General features: G+C 46.9%; 1 protein-coding gene across 3 annotated transcripts; it reads left to right on the top strand.

The window, feature by feature from the left end:
* The first annotated feature begins 2,900 nt into the window (after positions 1 to 2,900).
* On the top strand, positions 2,901 to 23,498 carry CILP (cartilage intermediate layer protein). Of its 3 annotated transcripts, XM_019477896.2 has the most exons (9): positions 2,901 to 3,120; positions 6,045 to 6,192; positions 10,975 to 11,058; positions 13,295 to 13,564; positions 15,641 to 15,826; positions 17,008 to 17,322; positions 17,486 to 17,594; positions 18,089 to 18,246; positions 18,909 to 23,498. In XM_019477896.2, exons 2-9 carry the CDS (start codon positions 6,132 to 6,134, stop codon positions 21,269 to 21,271), a joined length of 3,546 nt encoding a protein of 1,181 aa, XP_019333441.1. In that variant the 5' UTR covers positions 2,901 to 3,120; positions 6,045 to 6,131; the 3' UTR covers positions 21,272 to 23,498. The 3 variants fall into 3 exon arrangements, with proteins under 3 accessions (XP_019333441.1, XP_059570536.1, XP_059570538.1); XM_059714553.1 differs by lacking the exon at positions 13,295 to 13,564 and having other exon boundaries at positions 2,902 to 3,120; XM_059714555.1 differs by lacking the exons at positions 13,295 to 13,564; positions 15,641 to 15,826 and having other exon boundaries at positions 2,902 to 3,120.
* The last annotated feature ends 1,237 nt before the right edge of the window (positions 23,499 to 24,735 follow it).

Genomic DNA, 24,735 nt, shown 5'->3' on the forward strand with positions numbered 1-24,735 from the left:
CTTCTTAAACCTGGCCAGGCCACCCAACCAAGATGTAGAGTCAAAAATCAGAGCCAAAGTGACCAAAACTTAAAAAGCATTTTCACTCAACTGCCTCTCCTGAGCAAGCCACGTCAGAAAGAGCTTAACAGGCCACAAATGCGGGTAAGAGGAAAGCAGGCTGTAAACATCAATCTCACTGCCACTTTTCCTGGGAAATCTGATCTGCAGTAAGTCTCTCCAGGTACTTACCTTATTTTCCATGCCCTTTTCTGCTCTCCAAGCATCGCAAGGCAAGACACAAGCAGCAGAACAGAAGCCAAGAACAGGAGCTGCTGCTCCGCCACAATTCATCGACTTAGAAACCTTTGGGTGGCTCGTCTGGAACCAAGAAAATACACGTGCTTCCTAGTCTGACTTCCAAAAGAGCTGGCAGCAATACATACGCATATACTATGTACACATCCTGATACCTCAGTTTTATTTCTCCTCACTCAGAGTCTATCTACGCTGCAGTCTAGTGAGGCAACCCCCCCAAACACATATTCTACTAGCTAGTTTTACATTCAGCAGCACCGGGTACAGTGCGAGCAGCCAAATCCAGCTGGGAACCAGGCAATTAGCTCCAGGCTGTGGCAATCTGTTCCTGCTCTGACCCAGGAAGTTGCTAAACACATCCAGAAAGGAGCTCAGCATCCTCTCTCCTTGTCAGCTTCAAACACCAAAGCATCTGGGATCCAAGTGTTGGTTCATTCTGTTGGAGGATGAGGGCTAGCCTTGGAGTTTGCATTTGCACTTCAAGTTCCCAAGACGCCAAGTTTCAGTGTTTTTGGACCCAGAGAGGCTTGTATATCCTTTGCAAACCCAGGCTGAATCATGAGCAAGCCTACAGCTGGATCGATTTATGATTTAGTGTAGGGTGGAAACCACACTAAACTCCACTGTTTGGGCTAAGGCTTCAGGGGACGAGGTCTATTAGACTGAAAACGGAGCCAAATTCACAGAAAAATCACATCGAACCAACCAGATAGAAGTGCTGTTTGCACCCTCACAGTAAAAGCATGGAGCTATATGACGTCCCAGGACCGATCTCTATGGTACGCTAGTGACATTTCAGCAATGATAGAGAGAGGGTGACTGTACGAAGAAAACGTCCGCGCCTGTATTTCAGGTTTGCCACTGAAATTTGGAAAACTAACTCCCCCCGTGGCTTCAAGTAGGCATAGGATAGCACCACACTCAGACACTGTAATGAAGGACATTTGAAAAACCAAACGGATAAGATACATAAAATAAATAGGTCTAAGTCCCTTGTGTGCCTGGCAATGACCAGGGCCTACGTATCACACGGTGCACTTTGCCAAGGGACCAACATTGTTCCTTTGTTATTGCAATAGCTTCTCGGTGATCTCATGTGTTTTTGTTCTTTTACACTGAAGACATAAATCCTGCATAAATGCAGCCTGAGACAGGTTGTTATTTATGTGACCATCCCACAAACATTTTCTCTTCCCTCTGGTCCATCTGGCAGCAGGAACTGGAAGGATTCGGTGAAGGGGCAGCGGTCAATTTAAAACCCCTGCCAAATCGCATGTTCTGCTTCACACTCAAATTAAAACATAGAGAATTAGCCTGTGCCCCAGCTACCACTTCCTGCAATTACAACGGCAATGCTGTATGAAATGATCCCCAGGAAGCTAACTGACAGGCACAGGTGAGGAAGGGGAGCAAGCACCACTTTTCTGGCCTGGCTTTAAACCGAGTGCATCTTGGACACCACCGGACAGTGAATGTCAAAGTCCATCATTGTTCCAATGGTCCAATTTGCCTCTGCTTTAAATAAGGCCTTCACTGAAGTCAGAGTCTGGCTTCAGTTTGCAAGGACTAGCCAAGGGACCACTGTATTTATGGATGTGTTGGAAAAACCATTCTGTTTAGGTCTGGCAATCCCTGGACTCGTTAGCGAGCCTTCCCCAAAGCTCTCCACTAGCTCACCCCAAGCTGCAATGGTCCTACAGCTCTCCGCTTTCCCCAATTATTTAGTAAGCCCTTTAAAGTGACACCAGCCTCAGCTCCCCCTTCATCTCACAGGTGTCTGCACGGACTGCCTTGCTAGATCCCGATAAGAGCATGAGAACAGGCATTTACCGAGTCAGGCCCTAGGTCCATCTAGCACACTGTTTCACGTGCTGGGAGAGTAGATGCTGACGGGGAGGGAGGGTGAGCAGGTCGTGTCCAGAATATGCAACTCCCCGCTCTGCAGCTCCCAGCATTCAGAGCCTACAGCCCTATGTCCGGGGCTCAAGACCTACCGATGGACTTTTTCTCCAAGTTTGTCCAATCCCCTTGTGAACGACACTAAATGAACACGCCTCGGCAGCACTCCAGCCCCCTCACCTCGCTCAGTTGCCTCCTGCAACCAAAGTCTAATTCAAAGAGGAGAAAGGAAGAAGAGAACAGGGTGAAGTAAAAAGAGGAGCAAAATGAAACCATTTCTCACCATTAACAACCAGAGAAGTTTGCACCCTGGGGAAAGCTTGGGAGCAATGAGTGGTGAGGTGGCTCTGGGGTTGCCTATATGGGGCGTACACCAACAGCTTTGAGTGTGAACCTGCCCGATCCCAGCACCTTGGTAACATGCAGAAATGTTAAAGCGTGTTTAAGTCGACAAGGCAGGGGCCTTTTCTATCTATTCACCCCGTTTCTGATTCAGCCCCACAAAGCATCTGAACATCTCCAGGCAGCAAAAGCAACACTGGTATCACTCCTTGTCAGCCAATCTGGTCCACGAGGCTCCTAGGACAGGGCACGAGCAATGAAGAACTCAGATCCCAGTACGTCCGTATTTTACAGGGCAATGTCTACGTCCTCCTTCAACTCCTCCGCTCTCTGGTTACTCCTCTGTGCAGGCGCTGCAGCTGTTCAGTCTGCTGTTGGCTTGCCTTGCGTGTGCCATCACCTTGCTGAGAGATTATTCCAACTACGGTTCCCTCACTCTCCAATCTGTTTTCCTCTGCGTCCTGTGGCTCGGTGCCACTTCTGAAGCTACATGCTGCGCTATATAAGAGACCCTAGCAGCTTCAAGCAGCTGGGAACGCTTGTACTGTGGTCCAACTCAGAAGCAGCGTACAGGAAACTTTGGTAAGCTGCAACTCTCTTTCTCCTTAGTAACGCGCTGTAAATTCCTTAATCCGTGGCTGCTCAGAGAGAAACGAACTTTTGCTTCACTTCTCGTGCCACGGCTTGGCTAACTGCTTTACAACATGCAAGAACGGAATTTTCCTTAATCATTTTAGAGGATTTTATGTAAGTAGTACCACCCCCCCCCCCTTTCTCTAGGGTTTTATCCCCCCTATGCTAAAAGTACTATATAACTTTTAACTTCTGATAAAGACTGAGTAATTGTACTTGACTAATTAAGGCAGAAAGAGCTATTAACTGTAAGAGGAAATCCATTAATGGCATGTAGAGGGAAATATTTCCGGGTGACTGATTTGCTCAAAGGCTCTGAACCTTGTGGAAGTGGGAATATAAGCAACACAACGTAATTTAATGCAAGCATGGGACAGAGCATTAGCCAAGGCAGAAATAAGAGCTGCTCATTTATAGTCTACCTGAATCTGTGCTTTGGAGAAAAGTCTGCTGACCTCTCTGCATGTGGATTTTCATGTTATACAGCCCTTCACATCCTTCAAAGCCCGGGTTTTCTTCTCTAGATTTCAGAAGTGGATGAAAAGCCCAACGTTTGGTAGGTTTCAAATCAGGAAGCCTTTTTTGTTTCTATTGGGCTGTTTGATCTAATGGAAGGGGAGTACGCTTCCGTATCACGAATAGCTCCCGCTTCTGAATCCTCTTTCCAGAAAAAAGGGGGGGGTTGGGATGTGTATTGTGCACAGAGAACTTAACCCTCTCTGGTTTGGTGGAAACTTCAGCTTGAAAACAATCGCTTCTTAACACCCTTCCAAAAACGTAAACTGGTTCCTGGGCTTTGGTCACCTTATGCCAAAGGGGAAAATGTCTTCATTTTTACTGCCTGGGATTTGCATGAAATCCCATTTTTTAACAAGCTACAGCACAGCTACAAAAATAGCCTCCAAATGGGAATAGACTTTTTAATTTGAAGTGATATTTTTCAGCTGCTGCTAGACCCACACTTCCATGTCCTTGCTATAAAGCCACACGGTTATCCCTGCCCTCATGCTTAAACCATGAGATAGGACATATATAATAAATATATTTCTTATCCCTCTATTGCTTTCTCACAGAGACCTCATGAATACTGCTTGCTAACAGCAAGTGATGGTCACTATGAGTTGGCCTCCCCATCCCCATCAGGTAAAGCTAATTCTTATTCTGTACGTGGTAAAGTTAGGCAAAGGGAGGTTAAGGCGACGTTTTCAAGTATGTCCACTAATTCTGAGCACCTAAGATGAGGCAGCTACGCTGCTAGGTGATTCCAATAGGAAACAGTGATGCTCAAATGGATAGCCAAAATCAATAGATGTATGGAAACATCAACCTAAGGGACCCAAAACAACCCAATAATTAGCAGAGCTGCAATTAGAACCCAAAGAGCCCTAATTCCCAATCCATGGGCTGTACCTACTAGTGCTGTTATAAATACTTGGCCAAGGAACAGGACATTATATTTTCAAACCAGTGAGCAAACAACAGCCCTCACAAGATCCCTGCCATGCTTGTGGCAGCATTGGGACTGGAAATCACATCACACCTTATGCTATTCCACTTTGCAAACACAAGACTGATGCCGATACCAGAGGCCCATGACCCACCCAGTGCCTATGTCTCTGGGAGCTTATCCCGATACATGATGCAGTTGCGTTCTGTTTCTGAACCATATTTACTACAGCAATAACTGCTCTCCGTAGTAATCCTGTGGCACTTCTGTCCCTCTTGGAGGAAGGTTTAAGTCTCAGCTGCAACATGGCACTGTGGAGCTTCGCTATTGCAGCAGCCCTGAAACTTCATCACTGTGGAGAAACTTAATCTATTTGAAAGCTCTTTCAGAACAGCATGGTCTGCAGAATAGATTTAGGGGCCTGGCTTGACTGGGCTAGGTGGAAAACTGCAAGGAGAATGTAAATATGATACAGCGTGTGATACACCACTCACAGCTGGATGCAAATCAGGAGGAACCTGGTGAGATGAATGGAAACATACTGGGATGGGAGGAAAATCAGCCCTAGTGTTTGCAATAAGAGGAAGAGGAAGAGCAAGAGCAGGGCAAGTTCCCAGACCTCTGTTAGGCAGAAAGCCAGCTGAACCCAGTTGTCTCCAACCTATGCCTTGCAGAAGACCCTCTGGCATCACCTGCAGGCACTTTTTTGCTTTCCCTCTATGCAGGTTTCTCCAGGTTGACAGGGAGAGCGAAGTCAGATGTTGCCTACCACATGTAACTTGCTCTGTAGTGTTGCCTGTAAACCAGTAAAGGGTGGGAGCTGCGCATCTAGTGGATCATGCTGGTCTTTACTGGTCCTGAAAGCTATGAACCGAGAAGTGATGCAAACAGTGATAAAAGCAACATGTCAGGTCTAAGTGGGTCAAAAACCAGGCGGGAGTAGGTGGGTATAGCAGGGCAGCATATTCTGCTTTAGCAATATTTACACCAAGCTATTGTACTGGGAAGGTCTTAACATTATCAGAGACTATAATATGCAGAGCCATTTACTCAGGGCTGCCTCTGGTCCCCCTCGTTAAAGCTTTGCTTCATGAAGATGGTATAGTCACCTGAAACACAGTCATCGTAACTCAGTCATGCATATTTCTAGCAGACAAGTCTTTATCAGCTACTTGGGGCCTGAGGCTACCACCTTGCATTATGTTAAATGGTAGCCTGTCCTGGGGCCAGCTTTACTGGAAGCAGCTGTGTGCTGGGGCCTGAAAGCAGTCTGCCTCTGCCTGGAGTAATATGCCGCCCAACATGAGCAAGACTGGTGCTCAATGAATTGTCCTCCACGGCTTCATCGAAAGAGCCATCTCCATCCAGGCCTCATTGAACAATGCTCATTGAACCAGGCCTATAACGACTGAAACTCTCTCCACAGGTGACTCCCTTCCAGGGAAGACGGTTATCTCCCCTGCAGGGCAGGGGCTCTGCAAGTGAAGGACAGCACCTGCTCCTGAACCAAACGATGATCCTAGCAGAAGGATGGATCTTTTCTCTTCTCCTCCTTGGAGCCACCTCTGTTTCAGGTGAAGTTGAAATCTTTCTACTTATGGTGGGGTAGGGACTAGAAGCTGCTGCCTTCTGATGGCTCTTTGTGACGTGACTTGTTGGCTTCAAGCCAGTTTCTGGCAGACAAGTGCCCACCTCACAGCAATAATCGGCACTTCCCGCAAACCTCACTGGCTGCCCACCTAGCTCTCCTTATCCGAGGTACTTACAGGGCTCCCTTTACCGCAGTCCCCTTACCACAGTCTTCCACATACAGCAGATCCTGAATTCCTCACCCCGTCACTTTTCTCAGCGTGGGACTGTGGTGGTGCCCCGCCAGTTTCCTGTGGCTGCGACCCCAAAGGGTGCCACTTCTCCGATCAGCTGTTGGGACCATAGCCGAGCACCGGAGAGGGGGTGCCCTTTGAAGTTAAGGCTGCAGCAAACAACGGAGCAGCTCATTCTTCACTGATCTGCAAATGAAGCCGGTTGTGAATCATCTCCACAAGGAAAAACCAGAATTCTACCGTATTTATCGTCATGATGCTTCGGTAAGATGGGGAAGAGCCGCTTTCCCCATTTCACAGATAGAAACACAAAGGGACAATGGTCCAGAGCCTCCACTACATAGGAACGGTGTGTCAAAACATGGAACTGACCCCAGGTCTCCAACATACCTTAGCCAACATCCCACTGAGCCTCCTCCTCCATCCCTTGATAAGGCTCCACAATTGTTACACCCATTGCATTCACCCCACTCAGCTTTAGGGCTAGTCCTACTGGCACTGTGAGCAATGGGCACAGCTCTTTGCCACCCAGCCATCTCTCAGCAGAAAGGCCAAGGAGCACTTTGGTGTGAGTACCCAATTACACCGTCACCCCACAGGCCTCATCTGTTCTGGGGATCTGCCCCCACATGAGCCATCAGCGTCAGGCCAAGCCTGAAGCCTGGTCCCTAGTGTGGACCAGCAAGGCTTTGATATGCACTGATGCAGGTTATGCCAGGTTCAAGCAGGGAGAAGCAGCACTGGAGCAAACTGCGGCTTATACGGTCTGCAATAGGGATTAGCAACAATGCAGTTAAACGAGTGGCCGGTCAGCACCTGGCGCAAGAAGCAACCTGCCTTAGAGATGGTGTCCTCAGAGCAGGGTCAACAGGCGAATGGGACAACCCGGGGAAGGGTTGCTTCTCGTGCAGTAAAGCACAGCAGGTTGCCCCTTTCTTTCAGTACAATGAAGATAGCACTTTCCAGACCTGTCAGTGGAGAGAGGCGGAAAACGAATGCAAATGTGACACTTTGCAGAAAGGGACAGAAATCAGATTTTTGTGAAAATGCCCTGCTTTTGGTTTTTGTTATGGCCAAAATCTTACATGGCACATGGGGTGCATCCCCACAAGCATGCATGTGCATTTCCCTGGGGACAAACAGCAGAGGCACATAGTTGTTCCGCTGCTATTTGTCCCTGGGGAACACCCCTGCAGGAAATTTCCTCGGGGTGGGGTAGGGGAAGCTGGGGCTAGCACCTGGGCCTTACCTAGGGTCCTGGGGGCCTCCTGGGGCTGCAGCAGCAGTGATTTGGGTGGGCAGAGCTTGGCCAGCAGCCGGAGTGTGGCTCTGGCCAGCCAGGCTCCCATTTCAGGCGCTGCACACTGTAGACCCGTGCGCCACCCTGGTTTTTTATTTAAGCATTTTTTTAGATGCTGGGATTTCCTGGTATCTAATTTTGGCCCTGCATTGCAAATATGTAGTGTGGATAACCTTTTCATGTGTGCTGCATGTGTTTTGAGGTGCCTCAAAATCCTTTGAGATGCCACAAAGTGCATGTTCCCACTCACCTGGCCTGGCACAGATGTTATGTTGCAAGCCATTGCTGCCTGCCATTCCTCCGCCTCCTTCTTGCCACACATTAACCAAGAGTCCTGAATTTCATTCCAAGCACAGCTGATCCCCTGTAGCACAACACGGGTAACTGCTCACTCGCTGGTTATCAATCACCTGTACTCAGGATAAACCACTCAGCCTTGAAACTCCTGGTTCATCCATCCAGAAGAGGAACGACTTTGCTGCTCCCTACAGCAGCACAGGACCAAGAATATCCCTTCATGACTGAAATCTCAAACAGGTTCAAATCAGGGCAATGCCAAGGAGTTGCTAACAAGGAGTCTTTCCACTCCCTTCGGTGGGCTTTGGGTAAGGCTGATAGAGAACTGGTGTTTATGGGGGTGTAAAATGGGGGTTTAATTTGCCCTAAATTGAAGTGGTGGGCCGTGTGTAGATTAAACAAGGGGAATGTGTGCACGACGCTTTAAAGCGGGTTAAATGCTTTTGAACCGCTTTAATGGTGTCGGTGTTTGCACGCGGCAGCAGCGTACTGTGCTAGTTACAGCCGCTGGAGCAAATTCGGCGGCGTAACGCGCCTTAAATGAATTGGGGCACAACAAAATAAAACACCTCTGAGGAGTTTTAATATGCTGCCCTACAGCCGCGGAGTGAAGCACCGGGCTGCAGGAAGCCCGTGCAGGCAGCCTGGCAGCAGCCCGGGAAGGCAGGCTCTTTCCAAGAAAAAAAAGCGGCAGTCTTTTTTTTCCCTGGAGCCTGCTTGCCTGCCTGAGCTGCGTGGGGGCCCGGTGCTTCCCTCCACAGCTGCGGTGCCCCCCAGGACCACTGGAGCCAGGTGCCGCTGGGGGGGGCACCACTGCCGCAGAGGGAAGCACCAGCCCCCTGCACAGCCCAGGGACTGCTCCGCCTGCCGGCAGCTCACCCTCTCTCCCCGCTGGAGAGACAGGTGGCTATTCCTACCTTCTTCACTCAGAATGGGATGCCTATGGCCAGGTGCCGCCAGCTGCAGGGAAAGAGCGCAGGGCGCTGGAAGCAATCTGCAGCCTCGAGGGCAGGTTCCCCTTCGTCACATGCATTGGGTTAAGGACACAGGGTGTAATTCTGGCCCCAATGAAGTCACCAGGACATTTGCCTTCAGTGGAGCCAAGATTTCACCCTGAGGTTTAACTAACGTAACAAAACAGCGGTGTGAGCACTGAAAGGCACATGTCGTTTTTGGAGCGGCTTTTGAGCAAGTCGTGTGCGCTGGAAAAAGAGCATCGGGCTAAGCCTCTGGCCATGTTGAACTGGACTTTTGCTGTTGGCTTTGCCGAGAGCAGGTTTTGGCACCGGGGCTGCACAGCAGCTCATTTCATTTCGAATTTCCGCTGTTTTGCAGGCAGGAAGGAAGCAGAGAACATGGAGGGGCAGAGGTTTCATCACTAATGCCCGTGCCAGGTCTCAGATCATAAAGCCATTGTCCAGGCCAGCACCAAGCGAGTGGAGAGCAGGAGGGCTGCCACGACCCACACATACACTGGCAGTCTGTGCAAATGGAAAAAAGTGCACAGCCCACAAAGAAACCCCCTCTTCCAAACGCGCGGGGCAAGCTTCAGGTTTCATTATTCATAATGTAGATTTTATACGTTCCATTTCAATGATTTAGATAGTCCTTAAGGACACCAAGGGACTTTATCTTATGTGGTCCATCCCCAGAAAAATGCAGCGATCTCTGAGCTGGAACACAGCAGTTATGAGACACTGTAACATACCCCTGTACCCAGATGGCAGTGACCAGTGGGTCCCTATTTATCTAAGCACTTCAGCCATACTGTGCTATACTAGACTGTAAGTACAATTTCCCCGGCCATTTCTTCAGCATTCAGTATCATCACCTCCCAATATGACATTGAATCAGTAGCAAAGGCGTAGTCTCTCCATGAAACTGCCACATCTCCATTTGATCCAGTCACTAAACACTACTAGCCTCTTCTCTTGTACATAGCGAATGTGCAGCTTTAAGTAGCTGGTCCTGGTGCTAATAGCAGAACCAGCTCTGGAATAAAGCTGTGTTTTTGGGCTGCCCCATGTTCGCACAGAAGTGCACCATCTGACTCCCGGAAAAGCCGATCTTTGGAGACGCTGAAGCCTGCAGAATTTATAGCAGCTTTAAACTCCTACTCATGTCAAATGCATAAAGCTGGGATGGACACGGAGACCAGAAGCAAAAAAAAGTGTCGAGTAATAAGGCACGGCACACTGGGATATCTGTAGGACAAGCGCTGCCGGTCACTGCTGTGTTCTCCCCTTACGGGGGGTAGCAACATGCAGAGCCCAGCTGTCATCCAGGAAACCATGCTGCAGCCTGGGTCTATCTTAGGGAAGAGCCTGCTACCCTCCAGCTCTCCTGCTCCCCACGGAGACCAGCTATCTTAGGCTTTTGCAACCCGGTCACCTGAGAGTAGGTAGGTGGGATGGGAAGAAAGGATACTAATGATGTTGTTTGGCTGAGAAAGAGGCCAGAAAGCTGGTGAAAGAGGGTCTCGGGCCTGCTGCTTGTGGCCGCGAGGTCTGTGCATCTTTGTAAGCAATTTTGAAACAAAAAATATCCAGAGCCACAGGTTTTAATTTCACCGGGAGGTGCAGACCCTTGCATCTCGGCAGGGCCAAACGGGATCTACATCAGCCTCCCAACAGGCCGCTAAATCTTAGAGTGGCTGAATGCAAATGCAGGGAGCCCAATTCTGCCCTCAGTTACCAAGTTATTGATGGATGCACTTAAGTAACTAAGAGCCGTGCTGAACCCTGGCTCCATCCGCTTTAGAAGGATACCTTTAAAATAGTTATTTCTAGCTGAGCTATGTCAGGTTACCCATCCTTTGGACAGGGCCAGCAGTGCTAACATGGGAGCAGATTAAAGAGTGCCCTTTCTAGGAAGAGCTCTCCCCCTAAAGCGTTATTTTCTACTGTCTTTATTCATTTGGTACCCATCTCCCCCAGGTGAGAGGGCTCTGAAGCAATCCACCAGCAGGATCCGGATGGGTCGGAGACCCCCCAGTGCATTTGCAGGGCACGATGCAACGAGTAAGTCCTTTTCCACTTCTGGTAGCTTTGCCTCGCGGAGACGGAAGACATTTTGTGCCTGTATATTATTTTTTACCCCTTCATTTGTGACAGATCCAACATGTTTGACTAGCTGTGACACTTAGGCAATGGAATAAGCGTTAATCATCGCCACCTCCTGCAGGATTTGGCTATCATTTAAATACACGACTGGCGTCTCGCCTGGAATATTAAAAGGTTGGCTATAGGACCACAGCCCATATCTATCACTGGCGTGGAGCCTCACAGGCTCGACGTAGGCATGAAAGGTTCCTCAGAGAGGAGGGAGGAACAAGGGAGCCTGGACTGGGGAGCAGCTGCAGTAGACCCACTCCTTGCACAGGGAAATGACCTGAGATCAGCCCTGAAAGGGCCTTGATGGACATCGATCTCTTCTGTCTTCTTCCTCCACCTCTTCGACAGCAGTCTCCAAGGAGACAGTTCAGGCAGAAGGAAGGTGCCCTGGTAAAGCTGGGTTGGGCAGAAAAGCAAGTAGCCCCCCAGTCATTGAGGTCCTTTATAGCTTGGCCCCTATAGCCACCACAATGGAAATGCAACCCCCGTGTTCAACACCCAGGGCTGTATTTTCTAGCGTGTCACTGCAAATGCTGGATCAACCTATGTGTGCTCCTGCCATGGGGGCACGTCCAGGTTGCTGGAAGAGGGGAAGTGTAGCCCAGCAGCATCCCCCCATCCTTTCCCCCCCTTCAGTCAGTTTGAGCCCGGAGTCGATGTAATCCACGCTCGGGTCTGTGTGGGGAGGTGGTTGGAGGGCGAGGAGGTGAAGTGCAAAAACCATGTAGACTATAGGTCAGATCTTCAATTCACTGAGGTGAGTTGAACTGCACCAGTTCATACCAGCTGGGGACCTGCCCCCCCCCCAGATGAGCCTCTGAAGCCACAGAGCAAGGATAAGGACTGGTAGACTCCAACTCTTGCTCTCCCTAGCTGTGAGCAGGTATGCTAATAAGCACGCATGTGGAGCCCCTGTTGTGAATCTGGTCCTCTCAAAATGGTAGAAGAGCCAAGGCACTTAACAGATTAGGCTGCCAAACACCAGCCCACCAGAAAGGCCCCTCGGATACTAGCTGACACTGCATTGCCCTGCATACAGCCTCTCCGCTAACATATCCGTCTGCATTTCCAGCATATAGAGCAAGGGCACAGGGCATTTCTTGGGAACGAATGCCCATGCGGAGCTAACAACCCCTTGAGCCAACACTGCCCATCAGCTCTTCCCAGCTGTTTGTTAATCCTCAGGAAATACCCTGATGCCTCAAGCATTATGTTTAACGCTGGCCACCGTCAGCTAGGATTTCAATTCCAGCAGACCCTGAAAGGGATGAACAATTGTGCTGCTATGGCAAAGGGATTACCAGACTTTCACAGCCAGCACGCCGGCCTCCCCATCCCACCTGCACTTCGTTACCAGTTATTAGCAACCAACTTCCAAGGGAAGCGGTGCTTGCTCCTACCTTGGGGGTTTTCAGAAGGAGGCTAGATAATCACCCTAGCTGGGGTCGTTTGATCCCAGCATTCATTCTTGTCCATGGCAGGGGGTCGGACTTGATGATCTGCTCAGGTCCCTTCCGACCCCACCTACTATGAAACTATGAAGCAATGCCTGGCTGTAGGGTGGGGAAGAGCTGTTCACCTGTGATGAGCTAAAAGTCCAGGAAACAGGGACATAATGCCTGCGTTTCCAATAAAGGCATTGGTCTCCTCCATCTGTCAGGACAGTAGCTACTTGTTTCCCACCCCCAGCTAAGTTAAGCCTTTTTAACAAACTAAGGATAGTGATAGCACAGCCATCGGAGGTAACCTATGCTCCTTCAGGAGACGGAGAAAATACAATGCCCCAGATACCGACAAATTTTGAACCTGGGCTTCTAAATGTTATCCCAGACAGTGATGATTTCTTTTACCCAGGGATCCTAAAGCACAGTATAAACATTAAGTATTAAGCATCTCATGAATACCCCGCTCAGGGAGGTAGAATTATGCCCATGTTACAAACCCCGTGACTTACCCGTAGTAACACTGCGGAGCTGTGGGTGGTATCCAGGACCCGCTCTCCCGGCCACCTCCTCTGCCCACGAGTTCAGGCTCCATTCTGGGGAGAGATGGAAAGAAAAGCTATCCCGGCTGAAAGTAGGAAGTGACAGGAGTGACATTGCCTCCCCGCCATCAGTACTGCAGCATCCTTTCTGTTATCCAGATCATGGGGAGTGGACCGCATGGTTCAATGTTGATCATCCTGGTGGCGCCGGGGATTACGAGCGCTTAGAAGCCATCAGGTTTTACTTCAGGGAGAGGGTGTGTCAGAGACCCACGCGAATTGAAGCGCAAACCACAGACTGGGTTCCTGCAGAGCAGACGGGCCAAGTGGTCCACTCTAGCCCACGGGAGGGATTCTGGTGTTTGCATAAGGAGCAGCCTGCAGGAAAAGCCTGCTTGAATTATGCTGTACGCTTCCTGTGCCCTACAGGTAAGTGCGGCGGCCCTCCCCGGGGTGAGCAGTGATATTTGCTTCTTGAGCAGTACAGTTCAACGTGCCATCCAACAAGACTATGCAGATACCAGCCTTGCTTGCAAGACTCTGTATAATCTTGTGCCCTGCCTACATCTCTGCTATTGTTCATGCTCTTAGTTTTTAGGCTCTCACCCCTACCTACCGTACGCTTTCTGCATTTGCCGTGGCGGGACCTTCAACCTCTTCAGTGTAACCATGGGATCTCCCTCTCCACCTTCAAATCTCCCACAAGACCTGCCTACTTTCCTTTTTTCTCAACATCACCTTCATTGCTACCACTATGATGTAGTCCTAGTCCATCATTGCAGCCTCCTTGTCTCTACTTGTGCTTGAACCCACAACATTTTGATGCCTCTAGCCCCAACCCAGTGGAGCCCATGATTTCAATGGGACGACAGGTGTGTTTACAATTAAGTACACCCATAAGCATCTTTTTGGCTTGGGACCAGAGTGCTGCAGGGCTGAGGCCCTGTTATGCTACTTTTCTGGGTCTTGCCTTATGTCCTTATCCATAGAGCTTCTCTCATTGAAGTCAATGGGGGAACTCTCATTGGCTTCAAGAGTACAAAACTGGATGATACTTCTCTAGCTGGTTGTATACATATCATGTATTATATGAATAATGCTTGCTGACTTCCACAGGAGATCTGGGCCCCGTTGTGTTAGACACTGGATGAACACATAGTGACAGGCAGTCTGTCCTGAAGGGTTTCCGATAGGTACTACAGACATGAATAACAGGCACGTGCCTGAAGACAACCCCATTCTTCTAGTCCTGGTCCAAATGAAAAAGCACAGGTCTGCAGGACATGAGTAAAACTGGCCATACATTAGCTTTACATTTGAGGTTAAAGGCAGCTGGGCTGTTGTGAGGGCTCCTCCTTGGGAGATGCATCACCCAGGGCTCCCTAGTGATGGAGCTCTGCTCTGCCCCAGACGTAAAACAGCATCCACCACACAGCCCGCAGGAAAGGCTGTACCTTGTACAGTAGTCCTTCAGGACCATTGCATGTCGGACAAGAGCCCCTGATCAGACAATCAGAAAACAGGATCTGAGATGCCAGCTTGCCAGCAGTTTTAAATTGTCCATTTAAGCAGAGACACTACCTTTCAAAACAGACATTACAGTTCTGGGACTGCTATAATGTAGTTTGTAGTCCCCAACCATAAGAGTCCATTTAAAAGCATCTGTCTTTATAAGACAATTTCATTTTCCAGCACTGCTATTCAAAGTTAGCTGGATGTCTGTCTGCCTTGCTAGCAAATATTCTGATGGTCTGGCTGGTTTATAACAACTCAGATGGAAGACTGCATTTAAAAAACAACAGATTTGTCCATATTTAAGTTAAAAGAATGTTTAATACATATCATATAGTGCCTTTTTTTAAGTGCTCAGCGTTGACCCATGCTTTGTCATTTTGCCAGTCAGGAGTTCCAGTTAATTCCTTCTAATAAGTTTTTAGAGGAAGTCTTAAGTGCCTAATGACACATGAAACCATTACTGCAAACAAGTTGGCCCATGAAAAGCTTTATAAATGTACAAAGTAGTATTGTTCTGTTCTGCTCGCAGTAAAACAGGAGCAACTCTCACAATGAGGGATGTACCTGTTACAGAGAACAATACTCATTTAATTATGATCAGAATGATTAGACTAGGTTGTGCCAACTACCTTTTGTCCTTCCTAATTGGTTTAAATATAATTCTTTTGAAAAACAAAGGCAAGTACGGTACACATCGGCCCACATTTAAATGACAAGGTATGTTTGATCTAATAGGAAACAAAGACATGAGATAAAAACACAGTATGTTGCCTTGAATTTTACTTTAATGACTTTTAATTCATTAGTGCACACAGGTTTAAGGCAGAATCATTCTATGACAATTCTTCACGTGGTTTGTCTCACATCCTTTAACAGCTTTTGGGGGGTTTTAAAATCTAAAGAGTTTAAAAGATCTAAATTCGAGTGCATGAAGGAACATGCAGTATATGTCATGTGCATCTTAGTAACCCGGCAATGATGTTATTCAAGGTACTTTGCTGCAAGATTCAAAAAAGTATTGGTCTCCATGGTCGAAATGGAGTGAGTGCTCAGCAAAGTGTGGCCAAACCGGTGTTCAGAAGCGCGCCAGAACCTGCCTAGCTGAACGCCTCTGGGGCCTGCACTGTAATGACGCGACTGAGGAGGGGCGGCTCTGCATTGGACATGCTTGCTCAGGTGCTCACATAAACTCGATTACGGTGTCCCTGACCTATAGGAAATGATGGCATGGTCTTGTTCCAGCTCCTACTGACCAGGAACCTCCCCCGACCCCCCACCCATAAGTAAGCAGCCACTATGCCTGTGTGACACTCACCTGATGGTGGTCCTGGCGGGTCAGGTTTGAAGCACGGTGATGGGGCTGGATGGGGAGTCAATACTAGCAGCATTTGCTGGTGATCTGCTGGCCGGTTGCATGGTGCTAGCTCTTTCCTTTGCTCATTTGTGGCTGTTCGGTAGGACAGGACGGGACCCCTGGGTCATCAGTTCGAATCATCAGCTACCGTAGGCAACCTCATCAGATAAATTCCTAAACCTATATCAAGCTCTCTCTTAAAACGACTACTTCCCTACCCTTATCAGAGTCGTACTCTTTACTCTTCTCATAGTTGGAGACCATCTTCTGTTTTCCAGCTGACATTTCCAGTAGTCTGGTAATTAAAGTCTCCTAATATTACAAAAGTTGACACTCTGAATGGGGCAAGGACATGGCTTGAGTGACTGTGAATGGATAGAAGGTAGTCCCACAAAACACTTGCACTTTCTCGAACTGAATCACGGCCCATATTAAAGAGGATTGAGCATCACAATTTTGGAGATTGCTTAGGTCTTTCATTATGCATTGGTATCCCCTGATGGTGGCATCTCCTACTACTCCATTAAGGACAGAATTGGAATTAGGGAGTTCGTAGGAGCAGAACATCTTACAGACTGGCCTGGACTGTGACATTCGCACTTCGATCTGTAGCCAACTTTCCACAAAAATTAAGGCATTTGGGTTTGTAACTTCAACTTGTCCTGCTGTACTGCTAGGGCCTGGTTACAAAGTGAGCAGCCTGTTCTGGATCCCAGTTTCTCTGAAGTTTAATGGTAAAAGGGTTGGAGAGGAAATTTCCCTTATTTCGAGGCAGTTAGCTGTGGTTTCCATTGGCAATAATAAGTTTAAAAGCTCTCCAGCCCATCTGCTTCTAGGACACAGATGTTGACCATCAGTAAACATGTGTTTTGGATCAAATTTATTTTGCGTGCAGTATCTGCCTCATTAAATCTAAATGGCAAACAGACCTGGGAACTATAATGTAAGGACTGCCAGGCCAAGCCTCAGTGCTGCAGTTTAACCTGGAATGCTTCTTTTCCAGCCTGCAACATCACTTGCACCATGGGCCAGGTGAATGCTGACTGCGATGCCTGCATGTGTGAGGACCACGTGCTGCACGGGATGGTCTCCCTACCAGATGGTGCGCCGGCCACTGAAGCCACTATCTACCTGCAGTCCAAGAAGATGAAACTCTTAACCAGGTCGGACAGAAAAGGGAAGTTTTGGATTCCTGGAGTGTGCCCGGATGGCAAAAACATTCTTAAAATAAAACAGGCCAAATACGCAACTGCTACGATCACCGTGCCCAAAAGCTCCAAGAGACTCTCAACGATCAACGTGCACCTGAAAAGAGCAGGTAATGAACAACAAAGGCTGAATGCCTGAAAATCCTTCCTTTGGTCTAGCAAATGGCCCCAGTGATAAAGTTTACTGCTGGGATCCATTTGTTGCGAGTGTTCAGCAGTTATAAATGCAATTAAGAAACTGTAAAGAAGAATGGATTTCCTTATCTCCCGCAGGCAAACCATACGTTGTAAAGAATCCGGTGGACAAAGCAAGAAGAGTAGGGCAAAGTGTGGCACTCTGCTGTGACGCTGTTGGGGATCCTTCACCCAATCAATATATTTGGTAAGAAATTAAAGGCAGACCCAAAAGATAGATCCCACTGTAGCATCTGCTAGATTTTTATCTCATTTACCAAGTCATCCATCAATGGCAACACAGATGCAGGCAGATGTTAAAGCTGCAATGTGAATGCTTATTTTAGAAGTATGGAAATAACTAGCATATCATACAGGTCCCTAGCCAGTTGCCAGTGCATCCCTCAGTGCCAGATTTAAATAGCAGTAACATTACCTGGATAAACGCAATACTTTGTTCTACTTCGGTGCCTTTCATCTGGGGGTTTCAAAGTGCATCAGGAAGTTAAAAGTTTGCAAACAACCCAGGAGGTCCTAATATTAGTGCCATATTGCAAATGGAGAAACTGAGAAAGAGAGGTTCGGTGGCTCTTCCAAGGTCACGCTGCAAGCATGGGATAAAGACAGGAGCGTCACCAACAGCCAGCACAGCCTTCCTTTGTTCTATTAATTTGTTGGGTTTTTATGATTTGTTTCTTAAAGGTATCACAATGGGACTTTGCTGGATTCCTCTGTGTATAAATATGATAGTAAGCTGGTGTTAAAGAATGTGAAGGCAAACCAGGCAGGAGAGTATTTCTGCAAAGCTAGCAATGACGCAGGAGCTGTGAAATCCCAACCCGCCAAACTTTCTGTAATAGGTAAGAAAAGTTTCTGTAATAGGTAAGAAATGGATTAAGCAGCTCAGGAGCTGCTGGCACGTAAAAAAATTGCAGCAATTTTGAACAAATGTTGCAGAAATACTATTCATAGGGCATACTATTCCATTAGTAGCACGTTAATGCAAGATAAATTCACTATAAAAGTTGGGGTTTTTCAGGGAAAACTAAAACTTTGTTAGATCACTACCAACGCTAATTTAAACACCGATACAAAACAATTGCTCCGTTCACTTGTTGACATAACACTACAGTAGATCACTGCTTTTAAATACTGGGACACAGGCCCTGATTCAGCAGAACACGTAAGTGCATGCCATAAGTGAGGCATGTGCTAAAGTCCATCTCTGCTCAGCAACACAGCTAAGCAAGGAATGTATTTGATTTCAATGGATGGAAGTATCCATTTCTGCAGAGGAGGGCTGATATAAATCATGTGGTTTAAGTATGAGATTAGCCAAACCAGGGTTAGAGGCATTTAGCGAAACAGAAGCTTACAAGTCTTTTGTTTGGTGGGTTTGTTTTTCTTTTTTCTGAATTTAAAAATGTATTTCTATTGATACAACATTTACCAAACCCCGAGGCATTCACAGAGCACGGCAATGAAGCCGCTCTGTACTCATTAACAAAATCTGTTTTAACAGCAAAACATGAAGCGGCCTGCAATCCCAGACCCCACAGCTACCTCATTCGACTCCCACATGACTGCTTTCAAAACGCGACAAACTCTTTCTACTATGATGTTGGTAAATGTCCAGCAAAGACATGTGCCGGGAAGTTAGAGAAAGGACTCCGATGCAGAGACAGCGTTGCTTACTGCTGCGGGGTCTCTAAAATGGAAATGCGGGAGATTTTGTGCAGTGGCTACACACTTCCTACTAAAGTCGCCATGGAGTGCGACTGCAAAAAATGCACCGAAACCAAGGTGACTGTTCGGGGAAGAGCCATAGCTGCAGATAATGGTGAACCAATGAGATTTGGCCACATATACATGGGGAACACCAGACTCAGCATGACCGGCTACAAGGGAACTTTCTCCATCCACATCCCAGCAGACACTGAGAGACTGGTGCTCACTTTTGTTGACCGCCTCCAAAAATTTGTGAATACAACGAAGGTTCTGCCGTTCAAGGAAAAGGGAGGAGCTGTTTTCCATGAGATCAAGTTGCTCAGAAAGAAAGCCCCCGTTACTCTAGAGTCCGCTGCAACCAACATGATCCCCTTGGGGGACATGGTCGGAGATGATCCAATAGCTGAACTAGAAATTCCTCCCAACACATTTTACAGGCAGAACGGAGAACTCTACACGGGCAAAGTCAAGGCCAGCGTGACGTTCCTTGACCCAAGAAACGTCTCCACCGCCAGCGCGACACAAAGTGACCTGAGCTACATAAACGAGGAAGGTGACATGTTCCCACTGCGCACATATGGCATGTTCTCAGTGGACTTCACTGACGAAAGAGGCACGGAGTCTCTTAATGCAGGTGAAGTAAAGGTCCACCTTGATGCCGCTCAAGTCAAGATGCCAGGGCACCTAAAGAAGATGAAACTGTGGTCACTGAACCCAGAGACGGGATTATGGGAGGAAGAAGGGGACTTCAGACTTGAAAAAAGCAGGCGTCGCAAACGGGAGGAAAGAACATTTTTGGTTGGGAATATGGAAATCAAAGAGAGGCGGCTTTTCAACTTAGATGTGCCAGAGAGCAGGAGGTGCTACGTCAAAGTACGAGCCTATAGAAGTGAAAGGTTTCTGCCAAGTGAGCAGATTGAGGGGGTTGTGGTATCAGTGATCAACATGGAGCCACAGGCAGGTTTTGCAACCAACCCAAGAGCCTGGGGCCGTTTTGACAGTGTGGTCACTGGTCCCAATGGGGCTTGCCTACCAGCTTTCTGTGACGATCAAAACCCAGATGCCTACTCGGCTTACATCTTGGCAAACCTTGGAGGAGAAGAACTTGAAGCTGTGCCCTCTTCCCCTAAACTCAATCCAAATGCCATTGGTGTCCCACAGCCATATCTCAATAAGCTGAACTACCAAAGGACTGACCATGAGGATGCTAATGTTAAGAAAACGGCCTTCAGGATCAGCATGGCCAAACCACAACCAAACACCGCAGATGAGAGCAACGGCCCCATTTATGCCTACACAAACCTCAGAGAATGTGAGGAAGCTCCATATAGCGCAGCCCACTTTCGATTTTACCGAGTTGAAGGAGGCGAGTATGACTACAACACAGTTCCCTTCAATGAAGACGACCCTATGAGTTGGACTGAAGACTACCTGGCTTGGTGGCCTAAACCCACGGAGTTCAGGGCATGTTACATCAAAGTAAAAATAAATGGCCCCCAGGAAGTGAACATCCGATCTCGCAATATGGGCGGCACGCACCCATACACGGTTGGCCAGCTCTATGGCATCAGAGATGTACGCAGCATTCGCGATGTAGACCAGCCCAACCTTTCAACAGCCTGCCTGGAGTTTAAGTGCAGCGGCATGCTCTATGACCAAGACCGTGTGGACCGCACGCTTGTACGAATCAGTCCCCAAGGCAACTGTTACAGAGAAAGTGTCAACAGCATGCTCCACGAGTACCTAGTCAATCATCTTCCCATGGCTGTGAATAACGACTCAAGTGAGTACACCATGGTGGCTCCTCTTGACCCTCTTGGCCATAATTATGGGATCTACACAGTGACAGACCAGGACCCTAGGATAGCCAAGGAAATAGCTCTGGGAAGATGTTTTGATGGCACATCTGATGGCTCTTCTAGAGTGATGAAGAGCAACATAGGCATAGCATTAACTTTCAACTGTGCAGAAAGAAATGCTGCACAGCAAAGCTTATTCCAGTCTCTGAGGAATTCGGCCCAGCAGTCCCCACTAGGTTTGCAAAGAGACCGAGCGAGACTCAGAAGGCAACGAGGAAGCCGCATTGGTCGGGACACAGGGAGAGGAATTAGCCTAATCAGAAGTTCAACAAGAGCTCTGTATTCACCTACACATTAGAAACGCACCAAACCATCAATAAATAACCCATACCTGATACAATATATTCTAAAGATATTATCTACCTGCAAATACGCTCATATAAACATATAAGCTCTAAAGAAGCTAGGCAGCCTTACTGAATTTCTCAAGACATAATAAAGGTGCATACATTTCTGATTTTTACAGTGTGCCCCGAAGAAAAGGCATGAAGCAAAAAAACATTTGAGGCCAGTAGCACTAGAGGCTTAACATCCTTTACTAAATGCAACCATCATAAAATCCTTCTGTCTGATATGAAACAGCTTCACACACTTTAGAATAAAGGGGAAAAAATCCCAAGGTTAAATATTATACATAAAATATTGTCCTGTGTGCTAAAGACTTTGCCAGCCCAGTTCATGGACAGTAGTTGATGACAACTAAAGGACAAAACTGACTTCTTCATCCTGAATTCAACTGCAAGATTTTGTACTTGAAATGTAAATAAGATTTTTTATTTATTTCCCTGCTCATTTTAGACCTACTGTATGTATACATTACTAATCACACAGTGCATTTACTTTAATTCACATAATTTGCAGAATCTGGGAAAAATAAATCAATCACATGGGTTTTTCAGCTACACTTGGCCAAAGCTACAGTTCTATTTTGCTTCTTGCATTATTCAAGATGACTCCCCATTCCACACTAGAGCAGAGTAATAAAAAGATCATTTTTGTATCTCTGATTGTGCTGTTCTGCTTCTGTCTTTGGTGCACCTACATAAGCATTCAAATAGTAGAGCTGAGCAAATAACAAGCAAGGAATAATTTGCTGAATTTCATCTCCCCCCAGCATCAATTGACAAACGCTTCCAAAATTTTCCATTTGAGCCAGATTCTGGCTGTTCCAACAAGGTAGTGTCTAGCTGGGGAAGACTGATCCACGGAGAACATGCTATCTCTGAACTCCAGACAAGTGGCTACCAGCTGGCCCTGCACCCATCAAAAGCAATGGGGAAACACACAGATTCCAGTGAGAGCAAGATAGCACCACTCAGACCCATCAAGCATCCATCATCAAGGATACTACACAGAAAGAAGGGATTTTCTCATTCAATCATAACCCAAATTACTTGGGGCTTATGCAGCCTGACCTCCAGCTGAGCTCAGATCCTGCTGTGGAGTTTGGACTGAAGCACCTTAGGTCATTTATAAAATATTCTGCAGGAAATAGGAAAAAAAGTTATATTTTAAAAAATCCTGCTGTTTGAGCAGGAGTAGCTAAATGCTACAGTTACCAGTGCACTACAAAATGTCACGAGATCTCCTGCTCTGCATGGTACTGCTTTTACTTTCATTCATTAGTCTATAAGGTACAAATCTACCCTGCCTTCTGCCTGATCTCAGACTAACGCAGCTTATTACCTCGCACTGTCTTTACTTGAAATTCAAGATGAGCATGCACAGTCCACTTGCAACACCCCTCCAGAGTCCAAGTACTGCAGCTCCCCTAATGAACTGGCAACTTAGCCCTCAAACTAAGCCTCAGTGGAGGGTGAATGCATATGAGGTTTCTGCAATTTTCCCTGCCCTCTGAAAAGAGAAGAGCTGTTCTGCTTAGCCAGCACTGATTTCTGATTACTCAGGCTGCCTTACTTGACCTCGACACTAGGAACTGAATCATGCTAAGGTGCTTTAGTAAAACCCTGGCACTTTATTCCACACCTCATCAGCGAATGCCCCACTTCCACTGTGTGTGCTCTGCAAAAATAATCACTCCCTCAACACTTACTAGGTTACATCCCCATATACCGAAAGGCTTTCGAAGCACTGCTTTCCGAAACTTGGGCTGAGATCTTTAGAGGTGCCTGGAGAATACAGATACCCAATTCTCATTCATCTCAACCATCCTGCAAAAGACACTGGAGATCTTACAAATCCTCTTTTCTGCCATACAATTATTATAATAAAAGTGATATTTTTTTCTCAGCCAGTGTTGTACCGAGACACTCAACAACTGAGGATTTCCTAACCGTGGCTATAAAAATGTGTTTTTGCATGGGAGAATAATTTAGTAGCCTCGAGCAAAATGGTGTTGGTTAAAAACTAAAATAACAAGCAAAACTGAGTGACATTGGCTACAGCAAAGCTTAAACATTATTCCTGAATTACAATGGTGTATTGATTTATTGAATAGTTATGGTGAGTTTCAATAGAGGCTCAATTGGTCTTTATGTTTAAAAAATATATATTTTTTTTCTGCATCAAGGAGATTATGCTATTTATACACGGCATTAAGAGAGGCAAGGATCAGATGCAGACAGTGCCATCTGCTGGATCCTGAGTGATCTTGAATAACAATTAATGTCACAAGTAAGGAAACGTTTTTTGCTGTAGTTGGGACTGAAATTAGGGCACTTTGCAGGGTTTAATTGCAACAAATCTTAAACAAAGTGTAATCTGAAGGTTTTCTGCTTTACTCCAATACTAAATTCTTGACACAAAAAAATCCCTCTTCCAGGGCTTCACTTCTATGCTAATGCCCGATACAAATATTGTGTCTTCTTTCACAGAGCTATCAGCTGATACCAAACAAATAGCACTGATGCTCTCCGATCTGATGCTCATGCTGTTGTGTTCCTGCATATCACTCTAAAATGTGGCTCATGAAATGACAAGGGGCATGCTCCAATGACTGAGTGGTTCTGCTGGATGAATATTAATATACAGCCAAACACAATGGGATTCATGCTCAGGCTTTAGGGTTGGTACCAAGATGATCTTCTCCCTGCCTTAACCTGCTGAAGGCATCATCTTGCTGTAACGGCGACTTCATAGAGCTGCAGCCAGATCCAAAAGCAAAGACGTTTGAGTACTAAAACCAGGGACATAAGAGGAATTATTTTAAAATCACTTCTGTGACCGAGGCAGATGAACTATATAGGCTGAGGGCCAGAAAACCTTTAATCCCAAATCATCTGAGAGTTCAGCAGTTCATTAATTTAATGGAAGTTATATCTCACCAGGCCTTCTGGCCTATGCTGAACAAGCCCTGACCCATCTTTTTGATCCTTTGGGATCAAAAAACAAAAGTGGGGAAACGCTGGCACTACCCATTCTGTCTGTCTGGAGACTAGAGCGCTTCAGATGTTATCATTCAATCATAATCCCTAGACTACTTCTAAATTAAATCTGCCTCAGTATTCCTCATACTTCTCTCACACAGAGATTTCTATTACTACTTACTTCAAAAGACTCAATTATGACACTCCACCATTGATCAGCTTCTCAAGGATCCTGCAGTGGGCAACTGCTGGTGAAGGACAGCAGGAAAAAGCACTGAAAAACAATAGTCTTAATGGCTAAGCACACATCTTCCCACTGGGAGTGGTACTGAAAAGAAAAAGGAAAAAAAAAAGAGGTCAGAATTGCTGGCCCAATGCAAATTGATATTTTAATATTTTTTTCCAATCCCACATTGTGACTGGAAGAAAATGTCAA

Source organism: Alligator mississippiensis, chromosome 11 (genome assembly GCF_030867095.1).
Source record: "Alligator mississippiensis isolate rAllMis1 chromosome 11, rAllMis1, whole genome shotgun sequence".
Taxonomy (NCBI): domain Eukaryota; kingdom Metazoa; phylum Chordata; order Crocodylia; family Alligatoridae; genus Alligator; species Alligator mississippiensis.